This window comes from Strix uralensis, chromosome 12, assembly GCF_047716275.1.
Source record: "Strix uralensis isolate ZFMK-TIS-50842 chromosome 12, bStrUra1, whole genome shotgun sequence".
Classification (NCBI taxonomy): Eukaryota; Metazoa; Chordata; class Aves; order Strigiformes; family Strigidae; genus Strix; species Strix uralensis.
The window spans coordinates 15,886,390-15,902,973 of record NC_133983.1 but is presented as its reverse complement, the minus strand read 5'-3'; the positions used below and the strand labels follow the sequence as shown (position 1 = coordinate 15,902,973).

The 16,584-nt window shown below is 35.2% G+C and overlaps 1 protein-coding gene across 3 annotated transcripts in view; it reads right to left on the bottom strand.

Moving 5' to 3' along the window:
* Positions 1–309: 309 nt before the first annotated feature.
* CDH11 (cadherin 11) overlaps positions 310–16,584 on the bottom strand; it is an 83,685-nt gene continuing 67,410 nt past the window's right edge. For all 3 annotated transcript variants that reach the window (XM_074881620.1, XM_074881619.1, XM_074881621.1), the window contains 7 exons: positions 14,706–14,893; positions 12,948–13,201; positions 11,830–11,966; positions 11,511–11,632; positions 10,608–10,725; positions 4,221–4,472; positions 310–3,216 (listed from right to left, as the gene is read on the bottom strand). In XM_074881620.1, coding sequence (XP_074737721.1) covers positions 2,720–3,216; positions 4,221–4,472; positions 10,608–10,725; positions 11,511–11,632; positions 11,830–11,966; positions 12,948–13,201; positions 14,706–14,893 — 1,568 coding nt within the window. In that variant the 3' untranslated portion in view covers positions 310–2,719. The remainder of the gene's footprint in view (positions 3,217–4,220; positions 4,473–10,607; positions 10,726–11,510; positions 11,633–11,829; positions 11,967–12,947; positions 13,202–14,705; positions 14,894–16,584) is intronic.

Sequence of the window (16,584 nt, the reverse complement as noted above, 5' to 3'; positions counted from 1 at the left end):
ACCGTCTTCTCTGATTTGTGTCGAGGACTAACCCAGTACTGCTGCGCTGGGCTGGTTTTTACACTCTCAGGTTATAAACCTGAGACTCCAGCGACCACTGCTGTGAAGTTTAGCACAAATAAATGTCCTGTTGTTGTGCCAAAACACACTGTTCATTTGGGGTGCTGCAGATGATACATAATGAGTATAATTCCCAGCATTTCAGAGGTAGTGTTGGCTGAGATTAGCAAGACTAACTTAATAAAGCACTATGATAATTGCATATTCACTGGGAAGGGAAAAAATAATCAAATGAAAAAGGACAAAACCAGCAGGGAAAGAAAATTTATTTCCAAGCATCTACGAGAGTGCTACAAACAATAGAGACTAAAACTCAAAGCACTTAAAACTATTAAAAAATGTAGTTGACAATGTCCTTCTTAAAAATTAAACACAAAAATGTAGAAAATGCAGTTATTAATTCTAAAATTTGCTCAAAAGTGAAATAAACCCAGATAGCATCAATGAGGATGGAGTCCTACAAATTACTTTTTTTTACTTTATTTCAATTTGTTAATTTGTAAATTGATACTCATTTCATTTTTTAATGTTTATTTAAATTTATAATGGAGAAATGTGCAAATCTAGCAAAATATTCTTTGGATTATAAACAGAGAAAAATCAACCACCAAAGAAATTTGAACCGAGTTAATAATAAACTATAGAATTATATAGAATGCATACAGCTATAATAAAGTGAAATATCACAATAAACATTGTAGAGCAAATCTGCTGATTTAGCAAACTCTGCCTTATAAAACATAGGGATATAATGGGACAAGTGAATATGTTATGAATATAGAGCTGAAACATCATTCATAATTTTAACGAGTTAAATTTTAATCTAACTACATATATGGGGGTCTTCAGAAAAGCAATACACCAACAAATCAGATTTCCTCTCAGATCAAGCAGTTTGGTACCTGACTGCAAATGAAGGACAGGGTCTGTAAAATGAACGGTAGAAAAATGTATATAATTTCTATTTATTGCCTCTTCCCATATTGCAGCTGCTGATCTCTGACCCTAAACAGCAAACTATATTAAATTTAGCAGAAGTACAGCTGTACACAGACGCTGAAAATGTTGATGCGCAGAACATATTCCAATCCCTTGCTCATTCTGAACTAATATAAAAAAAGTTATAGGTCATTTTTCGATTAAAAACATACATTACAAAGAACAACTCTGAAAGCACTCTGTATTTCTGTCACCACAAATTAAAATGTCTTCCTATCAGTAGACAATGCTATTCTACTGCAGTAAATGAAAAAAAAAATCAAAAGAAAAAAAAAAGTAAGTGCCAGGATCTTAATTACTACTCAGGTAAGGTAATTGTCAGGTAGAACAGTCTTTAGGGAACTTATAGCTAAACTGGGTCAGATTTAAGTCTCTAGAACCCGCAGAAGCTTAGCACAGATATGGAAATTCACAAGCCTGAAGTAAATTTTAAGTACAGAGTACTCCCGTCCACTTACAAAGTCATTTCTGAAACCTCTGGAATTTCTAAGATATAAGATAAATGCATATTACATGGGAAATATTGAAAAGTATTACACTTAATTTAATCCAGAAAACACAGTAGTATTATATGAAGATTATTACTGTGTTCTGGGAGCAGCCACAAGCTGTAGATAGAGAGGGTACAAAATGTTCACCAGACACTACATTTTTTTAAATCTAAAAAACATTTGTAAAATGTACTTGATTTTTAAATAATCACTTAACAAGGCAACAAACCAACTACAAACACATAATAAATAAGGCTATTAAAAGGTCACAATTGTAGTAAATTAGTCAGAACTATAAATGGGACATTAGAAACACTATGTTTTTCCTTATATGCTTAATAACCAGAACAAGAATTAAAAAAGAATCAGTTTATTTCAAAGTCTGCTTCTTATATTGAAGCACATATTAAAGCAACAGTACAATGTTCATAAAATATAAGTGTGATGCTGTAACATTTCTTACATGTCAGAATACTGATACTTGTATGTATACTAAAATAAGAATTTTAAAATTGTACAAATAGATACATTAAAAATGACATAGAAATAGGGCGCCTCCCACTGCAACAAGACAGAGTTTTTATATCTGGCACGTATTAGTTCAAGATGAAAGTATAAGCAAAAAGATTTACAAGAATCAGCAGTAACAAGTTTGATGCTCAAGAGACATAATAATTGTACATTGTACTGTACATACATCATATGGGTTTAAGCTGGCTGAATATTATATATTTCAAGTTTAAAAATGCACTACCATATAGAGTGTCCATAGTTTAAGGCGAAATTACAGCTCAGAACTGTTATCTTTTCTAATTTGTGGAAGCTTCTTTGACATAAAAGATTTAGATGTTCATAATACACAAAAGATTTCCCTTATTTGTAGGTTTGCTTTTAGCATTTTCCTTCATTTAAATATTTTGTATTTCTTAAGTGGGTTTTTTCCTTTAGTGAAGTTGGCAGCCAACTTCTGTATTTGCCTTTTGTAGGAAAAGGTACTTCACAGTATTTACCACTTTTATGTCCTTTTTTTATCAAAGGAATCCTCTCTGTCAAACTTAAATGTTTAAATGAGATTTTTCTTGATTTTTAAAAAAATACCTGCTTACATTTCTTCTGGATTCTTCAGAACATCAGACACAGTTCTTAAGGCCAAATCTTAAACTTTATTGTTAAGAATCATCATCAAAAGTGTCTTTGGAGCCATACAAGTCTGCAAGTTTCTTAAATCGAGGTCCCCAATTTTGTAGATAGTCGTAGTCCAAATCAGAATCTGTTGTTGCTGACTCTAATGAGCTAAGTGAACCAGCCACTGAGCCTCTTCCTTCATAACCATAGATCTGAATAGAGTCATAAGGAGGAGCAGTTGGATCGTTATCAGCCTCTTGTATTCTTGTGTTGATGAAATCATCAACATCAACGCTATTAGGAGCCGGCCGAAGCCCTGGTCTTGGCATATACTGATACTCAGGTTTTATGTCTTTACGAGGAATGAATCCATTGATGCCATCAGGGTTCTGCAAAGTAGCTATGTCAAAAGCTTCAGTATCTTCCTCGCCTCCACCTTCATCATCATAAGTAATAATGTTCTCTCGGACATCTTCTTCTTCAAAGACAATCAGAGGTTCTTTTTTCTGCCTTTTCAGTGTTACAAACAACACTACAATGACTACGGAAAAAAAAAAAAAAAAAAAGAAAAAGCAAGTTAGACTTCACTTGCAAAAAGTGGCTCCTTTATAAATAGATTATTGCATTCACTGAAACGTCACAGCTTTTGTGCTGCAGTTCATCATGCATTTTTTGCTAACATCTGTATTTTTAGCATACCTAGCTAGATAAGAGCATTGATGTTTGTATGCAGAATTGAACATACTGATCTGAGGGTTTCTGTTTGGGCTGAATGCCCTACTAATTGCTCATTATTACAAGATTAATTCCAGCATTTGTGGGCCCCCAGTGTTGTGTGAACACCTGACACTGCCTTTGAGTAGCCCAACTGCATGTATGTCTGCCACAAAAAAAAAGATTAATCTTTACTCTCTCCGGTATGCCCAAAGCTTAACTCTAATTCCCTGTTTCATTTCCATGAAAACGGATTTTTTCTTAAGCAACACCCCAAAACACATGCCTTTGTGGTTGTGTTCCTTCTCATTTCAACTTTCTATAAAACAACTTTAAAATATATAAGAAAGACTATAAATTACTATGGGCAAATTAGAAGATTTTATATAAATATTTTCAAATCATCAGGAAATGCTTTACAGCACTTTCTTAAAAGCAGATCTTCTGAGCCATTCATTTGTCTTCAACATAAGAGGAGTTAGAGGGAAATAGCTGGCAGGAGTCATTAATCCTGGCTGACCTCAATAAGGAACTTGTCATCCAGGGAAGATCACAAAACTTAAAACTGTATTGCATGACCTCCTTTAAACAGTGTCCCTGATTAACTGATATTAGGCCACAAAAGGACATTCTCTGAGCACACGTAGACAAATTCATTGGTGTTTGCTATTGCAGTTATCATATATTGCATTTCAGCCAGGCAGAATAGTACCTCCTATAGAAATAAAAGCTAAGAAATTAAGATTCATATGTCCATCTTGGAGCTGAAGACAAGGTTAATTTTTTAACACAAACAAGTACAAAAGAGTAATAAGTAAAGAACTTTTTTACCTAACAAAATCACAATGCAAGCAAGAATGGCAATTAAAGCTCCGGTGCTTAATCCAGCATTGAGGATGTAGGCTTCGGCATTACAGGAGAGCAAGGAGCCATTGCTGTCACAGCCGCAGACCCGAATAGTGAGGGTGTTGGTGCTGCTCATAGGGGGGAGTCCGCCATCACTTATTACAATAGGAAGAAGGTATAAATCTTGCTTTTGGCGACTAAATCCTTCACGCCTAACAAGAACACTTGCTGTGTTATCTGTTTAAAGAAGAGAGATAGTCATAATTTTTTTTCCACAAAGTCATTCTCTTAGCAAATATTGAAAAAATATATCTTGCTACAACAGCTCTGAATTTTCAGATGCCTTAACATCATTTGTACAGTAAACCAGTACAACATATCACCTTCCTAATGACCCAAGAGAAATTACAGTATTATGTTTCATTCATACAGTACCACACTCAATTTTAATAATTTTAGGATGATGAGGGTAACACAAGGAACACAAAAAATCCCTGTTAGTACTTCCTTTTAGCACGCCACAGACTTTCTGGGAAACTCACAACACTTCACTACCTCCCAGAATGACTGGGCCTTGGTATTGCTCTTTGAGCTGCTCTAGTCTCTTTCCAGAATTAAAGCCTTCAGTGGAGGGGAAAAAACCAAATCTCCCTGATTTATTGTTTTTGGTGTCGGACCTCCAGGAATGGAAGGCAGAAATCTGTACCAAAATGGCCTGTGTTAATGAGACTCCCACCAAAATGAAAGCCAACATTTGCTATGTATTAGCAGATTTGAGCCTTTGGGTTGACCTGTTTCAGTAAGAAACTCTAAAGTAAGCAGTATTTTATCAGAACCTGTTTTTCACCCAAAGCCAGAGTTTGGAAAGCTTGCTCATATATGCACAGTATGTCTGGGCACATTTTGAATTAGGTGCGTATGAGGAAGAGTTAATGTATTGCTCTAACACTATTTCCAGTTGTTCTCACTGAGTGGTTGCCTGCCATGGGCCTCCTGGTGCAGGGGTTGGAAACCAAGCTGCCATCTCAGCACAGAAGTTCATTTTGAATAGTCCTTCACACTTCCTGGGGCAAAAACATTTGAAAGTGAAGTATGTGACATGAAATATTGGGATGAGACGGACAGTGCTTCCTGCTCCCAGCCATGCCGGACAAAGGCTAGGAAACACGAACAGCATTTCTTTATTGTGCTCCTTGTTTCTCAGTTCTCACACTGAACCAAAGTTTATAAAATTGTAAACATCCTGAAGTAAATAAAAAGAAACAATCACATCCGTGCTTTTCAGACCTTCAAAAACTAGTTTAGGATGAGGATCTACTTCACACAACCTTTCTTGTTTTGCCATGTTCTTTATTTTTCACTATATAATGGAAAGAAAAAGAAAAGAAAAGAATGGTTCTTTTATCTACTAAGGGAGGGCCAGTCACCTCCAATGGTACCCATTTTACTATTGCCTTGGGGTGCTGCAGAAGATTAATCATTTTCCTGTTGAAGAGTCAGCATAAATTCCAGGATTTAATAATTCAAATCATAAAACCTCTCTTAATGATCTAATCACTGCTACTTCCATGAAAGTTTGTGAATAAATTATACCAAAAGAGAAGTATTCTTGCCTTATATTAACCACCCTTGCAGGCAGTACCCCTGATGTAGGACAAGGTCTGAAACTGTCCCCAAATTTGGTGGACATAGGTCAATTTATGGGATAAGAGGGATGTTTGCACGAGGGCCCTGCTTATTTGACTCTCCCACTGTTAACTTCTGCGGATCACACCAGAAAGGATGAAAATTTTTTAGGACTCTCCTAGATAGGATCTGTTTGTTACATGCCATATTAATTCATCTCCCCGTATCTATACATCTCCTGACAGGCCCACCACACCTGATGCCCAGTGTGGTTACCTCAGCATGACAGAACTGTAGTTTTTCTGATACTGAAGTCTCATAAAAATAACATCTGGATAGAAAACAGCTCGTTAACTTCTCCTTTACATGACGGTCATATTTGCTAAGGACAGAGAAGCTGATAAAGATCTGATTATGTTTTACTTGTGGCTTTTGGAGGTGCCCTTCATCTCTTTTCAGAGTCTTTCCAACCTCCTGAATGTTTACATGAAACAATTGCCCAGCTATGCTTTGTAGCACAATTCTTTAAGGGACCTTAGTGATATCAGTGTCTGTGTGATAGGAGTCCTGTTTTAGGAATTTAAATTAATGTGCTTGTAACAATTTGGTATAAATAGAAATGTAACATCTAATATCTATTAACCTATCAACTAATACTTGAACTAATATATATTGATATAGAATAAAACTATTCCACAGTGTTCTCTAAAATGCATTTAATAATTCATTTCCTCAATATGAGAACAAAGATCTGCTCTATTAAATGAAAGATCACAATAGGACAGATTATTGTGGCAAAAAATATGAACATTAGTAGTGGTCTGAGCTACAACTGCCTAGAGGCTGCAAAGGCAATATGGAGGGAAACATAGGCGATGTCATATATTAGTATATTTAGTCTGTTGTCTACACATTTTTTATTATATTATATTGTATTTTTATTGAATCTTGGCAGCTTAAATACTATTCTTAACTAGAAATAAGAAAAGAATGGCAAATTATTCAGTTATTATAGAGACTGGCCAATTCCATTGCAGTCAATTACGTGACACTGAGGCTGAATTTGATCCAATGGTTGATTTATCTGGTTTAACTTGAAGTGATTTCTAGTTTAATATAATTTTTAAAAAAGAAAAATTCAATCAACATGCCTGGCTAAAGTTTAAAAAGGACTACCATATATCAACCCTAAAAGGTCATTTTTTAAACTTTTTTCTGTTTTTGTTCACTTCTCACATTTAGAAGAAATATAATATCCCATAAGAGGAAAAAAACCTCTTTTACCTAGATAAAAAATAACATATAATCCTATCTAATATTCTCATCCTTGCTTTTTCATTATTTTCAAGTCCCAGGAGTATAACTATAATCCAGGTATAATGGCATTTTTTAAGCCAAGAAACAGAAGTTAAATGTCAATACCAGCTTAAAACTATTACTTAACACATATGGGAGCTACTTGACTGACAGTCTTAACGAACACAATGGGGGTTAACACAAGACAGAAGGAAGAAAATAGCCATCTCAACACCATCCAGAAAAATACACATGCTCTCATTTTCCAGCTATTATTGTCTGGGATATCCAATATCCAAAAGTGTTGTAAGTGAAGATTACCTATACTCTCCATGAAATCTTTAGAATTAGAAGTTAAAATTGCATTACTTTATGGTGATCTTTATGGTGATCTTCCTGACCTTTGATTTTCATCTTTTTCTCTGGCAATCTTATTGATGATTTTCCAATTTCTCCTCTACATACGGGCAAACATATCTTAGCTTTTGGGGGCTTGTTAACATATATATTGTGTAAGGAGGCTTCTAGATTAAAGAAACTGACCGCAAAGAACATTATCACCTATATCAGAATGCGAGTGCTGATTCAGCAAGAAACGTAAACAATTTCAGGGGTCCAAATGTCTAAAATCATTACCAGGCAGTGACAATTGCTGTGGATAATCCATGGCAAAATGCCATAACTTCATTGTTCATATGTTTTAAAAGGTCTTGGTTAAAAGGTGTGAAATTGAGAGGCAGAGGACATGTGTCTGTTAAAAAAGTGGATTTTAGTCACTGATTTTAGTGGACTCACAAATTTAATTTCAGTCTTTGTAAAGCACTAGCTTGTGTATTTGAGAACATTACTACACCTCGCTTTTTCCACTGTGGTGTAATTCATCCTTGTGCAGCATGGTAAAGCAAGGTGCTTGCAATCCTTCCAGCAATGTTGGCTATGTGCCAGGCCTCCACACATAGTGAGTGGGCCCAAGTAAAGGGCATTTCAGTTTAGGACAGAGCAGGATTAAAAACAGGAAATCCATTTGCAAAAATCTGTCTCTCTGCTGTGAAGTGTCATGAGCCTCTACTGCTCTTTTGAAGCTCTGACTTCAATGGGAGTAAAATTGAACAGAGCCTGGGCAAACACAGTGCTGTTTATTTACGTGGTATAATGTAAGTAAACAGTGCAAAAGTAATTCAGTGTTTTATCACAGCATGTGATAAGCCATTATCTCATGTTTTCTATGGAAGATAGTCTCAGCTGAAAAACTTGGTAACACAGTAGGCTATTAATAGGATGTAGAATGTGATTATGTTTTTTGGATTACTGCAATATGTGATTACTTTTAGGAGTTGGTAGAAAGAAACTCTATTAAATGATAATTATAGGACTGTATTCACTTTAAAGTTCTGTAATAGACCCAAACATTGGAGTTTTTGTTAACTGTTCTCCACAGTTAATAAAGCCATTTTTCTTTGAAACTAGCAATTCCCTCTGAAAGCAGTGGCATGGTAAAGAGACTGCTCAGATTTACAACTGAAAAAAAACTTTACACGATCATGTAAATTATATGACTTGCAAATGGTAAGACACTCTGAGAAGTTTTTTTATACAGAAGTACATAGTTTTAACTTTTTCACTTGGCTCTCTACCATAACTTACTTATAAAAACCCCACAGAAATAGTTCAATTAACAACATCACTGCACTGAGGATTGTACAAAAAAGAGGGAAAGACAGGACTGAAATCGATGGATTTCATTACACTATTCATTTTCCAAACACAAAATTATACAGGAAGATTCAATCCTTAAATACTGTCTTATTGAAATAACCTTTTGCAGTACTGTCAGGTCCAGTCACTACATTCAGCTGACATCATAATTTCAATTACAGAACATTTTCATCTGGGTTAACTTTGTCATTAAAAAAAAGAATGATTTTGCTGCATATGGAAATGAAGGATTAGTGGAATTGGCTGGAGTCAGGAACCATAATACCACTTGCCTGCAGCTGTATCAGAGCATCTCAATTCTGACCTATGCTTCCTCTGTTAGATTATAAAATATAATCCATTTTCAGTTTGATATGGTGACCATAAAATATCTTTTAAAGAGAAAGTTGGCCTCGGGGTCTCAAGGAAAGAATACATTTTTATTTACTTCTTTCTAAAAATACATACATCAATTTTTCAAAAATTATGTTTTACTACTTTAAAGAGAATAAATATATCCCCTTCACTGGATCCTTTATGAATTGCTTATATATGTACACGTGTCAAGTACTAGGCAACAGTATTACTTTGATCCTTGAAGAATAACAGAAATTTTGTTTGGGAACTCTGATGATAATTACCCTCACTTCAGATGTTGATAGAGATATAAAATATGCCACAACATAACACTTGAGAGAAAAAAGTTTTTACTGAAATAACGTATCTGGATTATGTTGCCTTTTGTACTTCTGGCAATCTAGAAGAAATCATTTGGATTCATTATTTAAACCAGTTCAACTGCGTTCTCCTTTTCAGAAAACAGGCAAGTTTCCTTCAAAAATTACAGCTTGCTAATTAAAACCAATTTCTTAGAAGTTGAAGCATTTTTTCCCTTTACAGGAAAATAACAAATGAACATTGAATGAAAATATCATATTGATTATCATTAAATAAATAGAATAAGTATGTATAATGGCTGAAGCTGTCTTTTTTCTGTTTACCCCCCTCTGTCTTCCTCAACCTCTGGAAAGTTAGGTTCACTGATGCTATTATGTTAGATGATCAAATAAGTTTTGATGCTCACCTATGTCTATTTTTTTTTTTTGTCTTACACCTTAACATCCATCTGAACACAAGGCTATACTATATTTCATGAACAGAAAATTGGTAAACGTATCAGGTTACCTATATCCTAAGATAGACCCAATCTGGGTATGTTTCACAACAGAAATCCACATTTGTATTTCCTACAAAAGGTTAGCATGGCAGTGATTTTACTCCATTAGGAATCTAGTCCATGTCTCTTGTGATTTATAATTTACAAAAACTAGCAAGGAGAGTAAGGTGAACAAATACAAGCAACCTAACAATTTATCCTGCCTCAGCTAATTTCAGTTTAGCAAGTAAGTTTTCTCTAAATCAGGAAGATCTGCCAATTACATTTAGTGAATGTTTTTGTCACTGTTTTTTACCCTCTTCCTGGGAGATAAAATGGCAGTGAATTTTTCATGTAGGGTATAAATATGTAATTTAAAATATGTATTCAAGAAAATGAAATTGAGTTAACAAGTATTACATTATTCCAAGAACACCCTTGTATTTCAGCTATATTTTTCTGCCTTCCTTGCCTAAATCTCTGGAAAACAGATACTCTGTCAAAGTTAATGAAAAAGCTGTTGCATGACATTATGTTGGTCATTAGTTTTACTTTGTCATTTCTTTGGACCCTAGTATAGACAGAATCTTCACACAAACCTCTGTTGTCTCTGAGTGTAAAATTTGGATTATGAATAATTTCAGGTGGTAAACTGAAGATAAATCTTGGTCCATTGGCCGACTCATCCTTGTCATCAGCACTAATTGTAATAAATTGCTGTAAAAGAAAAGTACTCTGTAAACAAACAGTTCCTTCTCTAGATACATCATATATAGACAGCATTCTGAGAAATGGTGTGAATACAAAGACTTCTGAAATAGCATAAACACCCCAAATACCTGAACAAATGTATGCAATTACACAGAGCAGACTCAAAACTAGAACAGGCAATCTTTATTTGCTCTTATATTTAACCAACACAGAATTATAGATGTAAAAGTATACACCTATATATATACATTCTTACATACAAATATGTGTTAACGATAACTTAATAGACTAAATAAAATTCTGCAGAAAATTTGGCAGCTCAGCGGGAGTTAGCACAATGTCCTTTTCAAGCTGCTACATTAACTAGAGCCATATTTCTGTATGATACTAATCCCTCTTCCTCACAGATTGTTCAGGAGTAAGTCTGCAGGCTAAACTCTACAAGCACTGCACTGTGATTCTTCCCATAAGATGCTGAGTATTTCTGTAATATCCAAAACAGGCTCACAAGTGGGAAAGCTGTTCCCAACCAGCTTTGTTGCCTATGTGATGGTGGATACTTAGTCAATGACAGTTATATTCAATGCATGAAGCACTGTATCCGTAACTGTTGATAGCAGTTCAAAACAAAAACACAGCAAAGTGCCTTTCTGAGTGCTGTAGGTATTTTGGCCAAAATTTCAAAATAAGCATTTGTTTATTACCACTCGTTTGAGCTGCCAACACAAAACTGGGCTAACACCCTGAAGAAATAAATTCATGCATAGGGAAGGTGGTGGGCACAGACATACCTGATTGCTTCGAGCATTCTCACAGACAAACGCTTCATAGGCTGCTGCAAATTTTGGAGCATTGTCATTGACATCAATGACCTTAATTGCAACTGGAACTTTAGCCTCCTGGTGTTGTTTGTCTATGGGAGTAAGCAAAACCAAAATTGAACAGAAGCAGGAAAACCCCTCAAAACAAACAAAATCCCAGTTGTATCCAGGTAAAAATGTACTAGGCTAAAGTATTTCTATTGGGATTTATTGCAGCTTATCAAACAGACAATTAGAGGACTACAGAATTTATACCACTGATTATAAAATACCTCAGTGAAATACTTACGGACTTCAACAGCAAAGACAGAAATATTATGCCAAGCAATTTCTTCCCTATCCAAAGCTTTTATTGTCTTGATATTGCCATCTTCTGCATTAATAACAAAATATCTTTCAAGGTCAGTGTGACGATCAATTGAATATCTAAAGAAGATTGAATGTCAGTAATTAGATAAAAGAAGGATTTAGTAGTTTCATGCATCCAAATTTGTTCTATGTCATTATTATTTTTAAATAATTGTAAGTAGTACACTTATTGTTACCCTTAATAGCATTGTCAAAGGGATGATATGCATTCTTTTAAAAGGAGATTCACCTGGTTGGTTTCTACATTTAGAAAAAATATTACATCAGAATGTTTGTAATAAGTGAAAATTATTGTTCTTTGAAGTCTTTATATTAAAGTCCCAAAATATTCTTTATCTTTTTCTCTTATAAAACATGATAAAAATATCTACTGAGATAGATATATGTTTTCTTCTGTTCATATTAACCATGAAGTTCTTTTAAGTCTTCTGTTATTTGGATTACTCAGAATGTTAATTGATCATACCAGATTATTAAATACCCATTATCTACACATTTGTACAGCTTTATATAGCTCTGGATTTCGTATCTTTACCTTGTAATTCTTCGAAATGTTAACTATACCCACAAAACAGAGTTTCATGATTTAATTTACACTGAGAACATGACAAACAAAAATAAACAAAGATTACCCAGTGTAACTGCAGAAGGTAGGTGTGTGTATATGCTTGTCGTTAGGAATTAAGGTTTAACAATTACCCAACATAATCCCTAATCTACTGTATAGACTTCTATCTTTTGAGAAAAAACATGCTGTGATAATAGCATAAGATATTTTATGGAAAATATAATTTAGAATAGAGTCTCACACAGATGTCCTTAAGTATATTTTAGTTAGACATAGCTATGGCACACTTTCTTAGTGATACAGGCTTTGAGAAACTAGTAGTTTATGGAACAAGACATAAAAACAATGCTGTATGGTTAGAGTTATTAATATTTTGGGTGAATTTAGAATATTACTGTGCTTGCATAACTTGCATAAAAATTCTGAAAGCTAATGCTTAGAAAGAAACAGCCTGCTCTAATGAAGCATACCTTATAGCACTGTTTGCAGCATCAGGGTCTTTGGCATGTACTTTTCCAACCACGGTACCAGATGCTGCATTTTCTTGTACTTCAAAAACATAACTTGGCTTTAAAAACACGGGTGGCTCATCAGCATCTTCCACTGATATCTTCACTGTTACTGTGTCCTTGAATGGCCCGTTGCTGATGAACTTAGGATCAATATGTACATTGGCTGCCTCTACCTTCAGACTGTAGGACTTTTTGGTTTCAAAATCTAAGAGCTGAGAAACAAGAAGACAATGCATTCCACAGTTAGGAAAACTAGAGTGTAAAAGCAATAAGCAGTCCCTAGTATTCAATGACATAAAACAAATGTGAGCATCTGTCAACAAGCTTGGACTGAAATGTGTATATTTAAAAACATAAAGACTCAAATGGAAGGAGCTACATTCTATGTATGGAGCAGCATAGGAAGGCACTCAAAATATTGTGACAGAGTCCTTGTCTTGCTCTTTGCTTGCTGCATCACTCATGAAATCATCTTTACTGGGAAAATTAACCTTTTCTTCATGCAGCCTTCCAGGTAGCAACAAAGAACAATGGATAGGAAAGGGGTTCCCATAAAATGCCAGGTTTGGTCTATCCCAAGCTGGCAGGCATTCCTTTAGAGATATGGATGTGGCTTGAATTGCCACTGGGTGCACCATGAGATAGGACACAGAGAATTTAAATTATTTTAGTATGGGAAATATGAAGATGGTTTGCAGTGCTTTCATTTCTGTAGTTCTTTCCATCGATAGATCTCATAGCACTTTACAAAGGGGAGGTGAAATAATGCCCTATGAGGTCAGTCTTTTTGGGAGCCTGAGCAGTCACAGCATATCTGCATTGTCATTGACATGAAATGGCTGCAATGTTGCAGTATTGGTAGCCTCAAAATGATCATGCAGGTGCCAACCCCAATTCACAAAGTATGCTAACACCATATACTGAGTGGTGTGACAGTTTGCCCACATCTTAAAATACTTAAAATATACACTCCCACCTCTAGAACAGATACAGTAATTGAACCACAGGATAGTTTTGACCAGAGGAGACCTCTGGGTCTCTTCCTGAGAGACAGCCCTGATGTGCAGGGCAGGGCTAACTTTGAAGTTAAGTTGCCCAGGCCTTCTCCTTTGAGTTTTGATTATCTCAAAAAGAGATGAATAGCTGTAAAGATACAAAGGGCACAATAATAATGCTTAAATAATGAATAAGATTTATGATTTGTAATATGTAATTTAAAACTCATTTAGTAACACTTTTAAAGATCACACTGATGGATTGTATATGAAATCACCTCAGTATTTTTGCTGCTTTTCGCATAGCCTGTGACTCCTTCAGAACAATATTGTGGACAATGCACAGCTGAAGAATTCAAACTATAGGGCATGAGGCTATTCAGACCGAACATAAAGCAACAGTGAATGTCTGCTACTTATCAGCACTAGGCAAAACTTCATTAACAATGAAGCCAATGGCATTGTATTTTACCGTGACTTTTTATTATGAATTCATTTAGTTTGGGCAATTAATCCACTGTACAGTGTTTATGTAACTCTTCTTGGTTATTTTCTTCCATTCCAATTCAGCTAATGGGGAAATGGAATATTAAGAGTTAATCACAGCTTTAGAAACAAATTAAGTGAAATTGCATTTACTGATATTTTAGCTTAGGTGGTAATCCATTATTACCAAATATTCTGTCAGCAACAAAGAATACTACACATTAGTAGGTATTACCTTCTTAAGCTTTACAACACCTTCCTGAGTCTCATAATCTGTTGTAATTTCAAACATATCCATGCCATCTCCATCAATGATGCTGTAAGCTACTAAGCCATTTTCCCCAATGTCTGGATCTTTGGCCTTCACTCTTCCTACTTCCTCTCCTGGGACAGCGGCTTCCGACACTGACATCTGGTACACACCTGGTGGGAAAAAAAAAGGGAATTTGCCTTAAGTATGCAGTCTGCTCTCCAGTTGTATATTTACTTATTTAACTTGTAAGTTCCAAATAAACACAGTAATTTTTTACATTTTCAAATCCCCTGAAGGAATGTTATGTTATAAAGAGCTTTGAGAAGTCATCTGTGAAATCTTAAAACACATTGCTAATCTATATAACATTACCTCCTCACTGATGTTTTACACAACATCTGTGTATCTCTGTTCAGGGTGGGGTTAAAAAGACAACTAATAATTCAGAATGCAGAAAATGTTGTGACATCAAGGTTGTCATTCATATCAGAAATGTTATTACAAAAACGGAAGGAAAATTCTCTTTCATATGACTCATGGTATGACCTTCAACTCTGTAGAATCCAGAAGTGTTTCTGCTCATCCATTCAGGAGCCGCAAATTATATACAATGAACTGGATAAGACTTCTCTGCTCTGCTGACTAAAAAATAAATCCACTGCTTTCTATGGCTTCAATTTGGAGTGTGAACATATAGCAGCAATGATTATTAAAATTTAACACAACAGAGAATATGTACCAATTTGTATGGGATTCCATACCAAATAAAAAATGGCTTTCCCTCATCAAACTTCAATAGGAAAAGCATCGCCAAACACCCCATACAGGTTTTTCCTTGCATATTCAGGGACACCAAAGGAGAGCAATACTGTTCCTGGATAAATCTCTCTCCAACATTTGTCCTTCAGGCAGCATTGATTCCAGGACCTTCCCAACCCACTCCAGAGTTCGGATAACATAACCTGATCCTAAATGTACAAATCTGTATCAGCATTTTCTGCCACTTCATCAGCATTAATAAATTGATAAAATAAAACCATGGGAAAATAAAACAATCTAATTTATCACCCCCTCCATAATTGCTCTTGTTGCTACACAAGCACCCTAGAAACATCGGGACACTTACACCAGGCAGGGACTTGGATCATTACCCATAAAACCAATTGGCACATGTCATTGAAATAGGTCATTAACTCTAGTCACAAATAACCCACAATTTAAGTATATAACCCATTAAGGGTTTGAGCAATGAACAAAAAAAAAAAAAAAAAAAAGAGAAAAGAAGAATCAATCACTTGGATGTTTATATAAACAGGTCAAATCCTGGTTTTGAGTCACAAAGCATACCAAATTAAGGTTTTAACTTGGGGGTAAATAATTAGGTAGAGTAACTGCTATTTGGCATTTCTGATAATTTTAAATATTCTCCCAAAACACTCAGTAAAGTGGCTTGAATTTGTAGAGAAAAATCTATCATTTGATGGAGTTACTCAACAAAATACCATATAGTGGGGTCCCAGGTTATGATTTGGAGTAAAAAGGTATGTTTATGAGGTATGTAAAACCTGACATTTTTAGGATTTAATACTTTCCTGTTAGAATGGTAGAAAATGCTGACATAGATTTTTACATTTAGAGACTGGCTATGTCATTTAAGGTCTTGCATGAGGGTCCAGGAAGCTGCAACATTGGAAGAGTTGTTAGAGAGATGGTCATGTCCAGGGTGCATCAGTGTCATAATGGTTTCTGAGAGAAGAAAGAGGGTGGGTTGGGATGGTGTGTACACTGCACTCAAAAAAAACCCCAACCCATGCAGAGATGAGAGGCAGAACAGATGTGTGGGTCCATTTATGTACTTCCA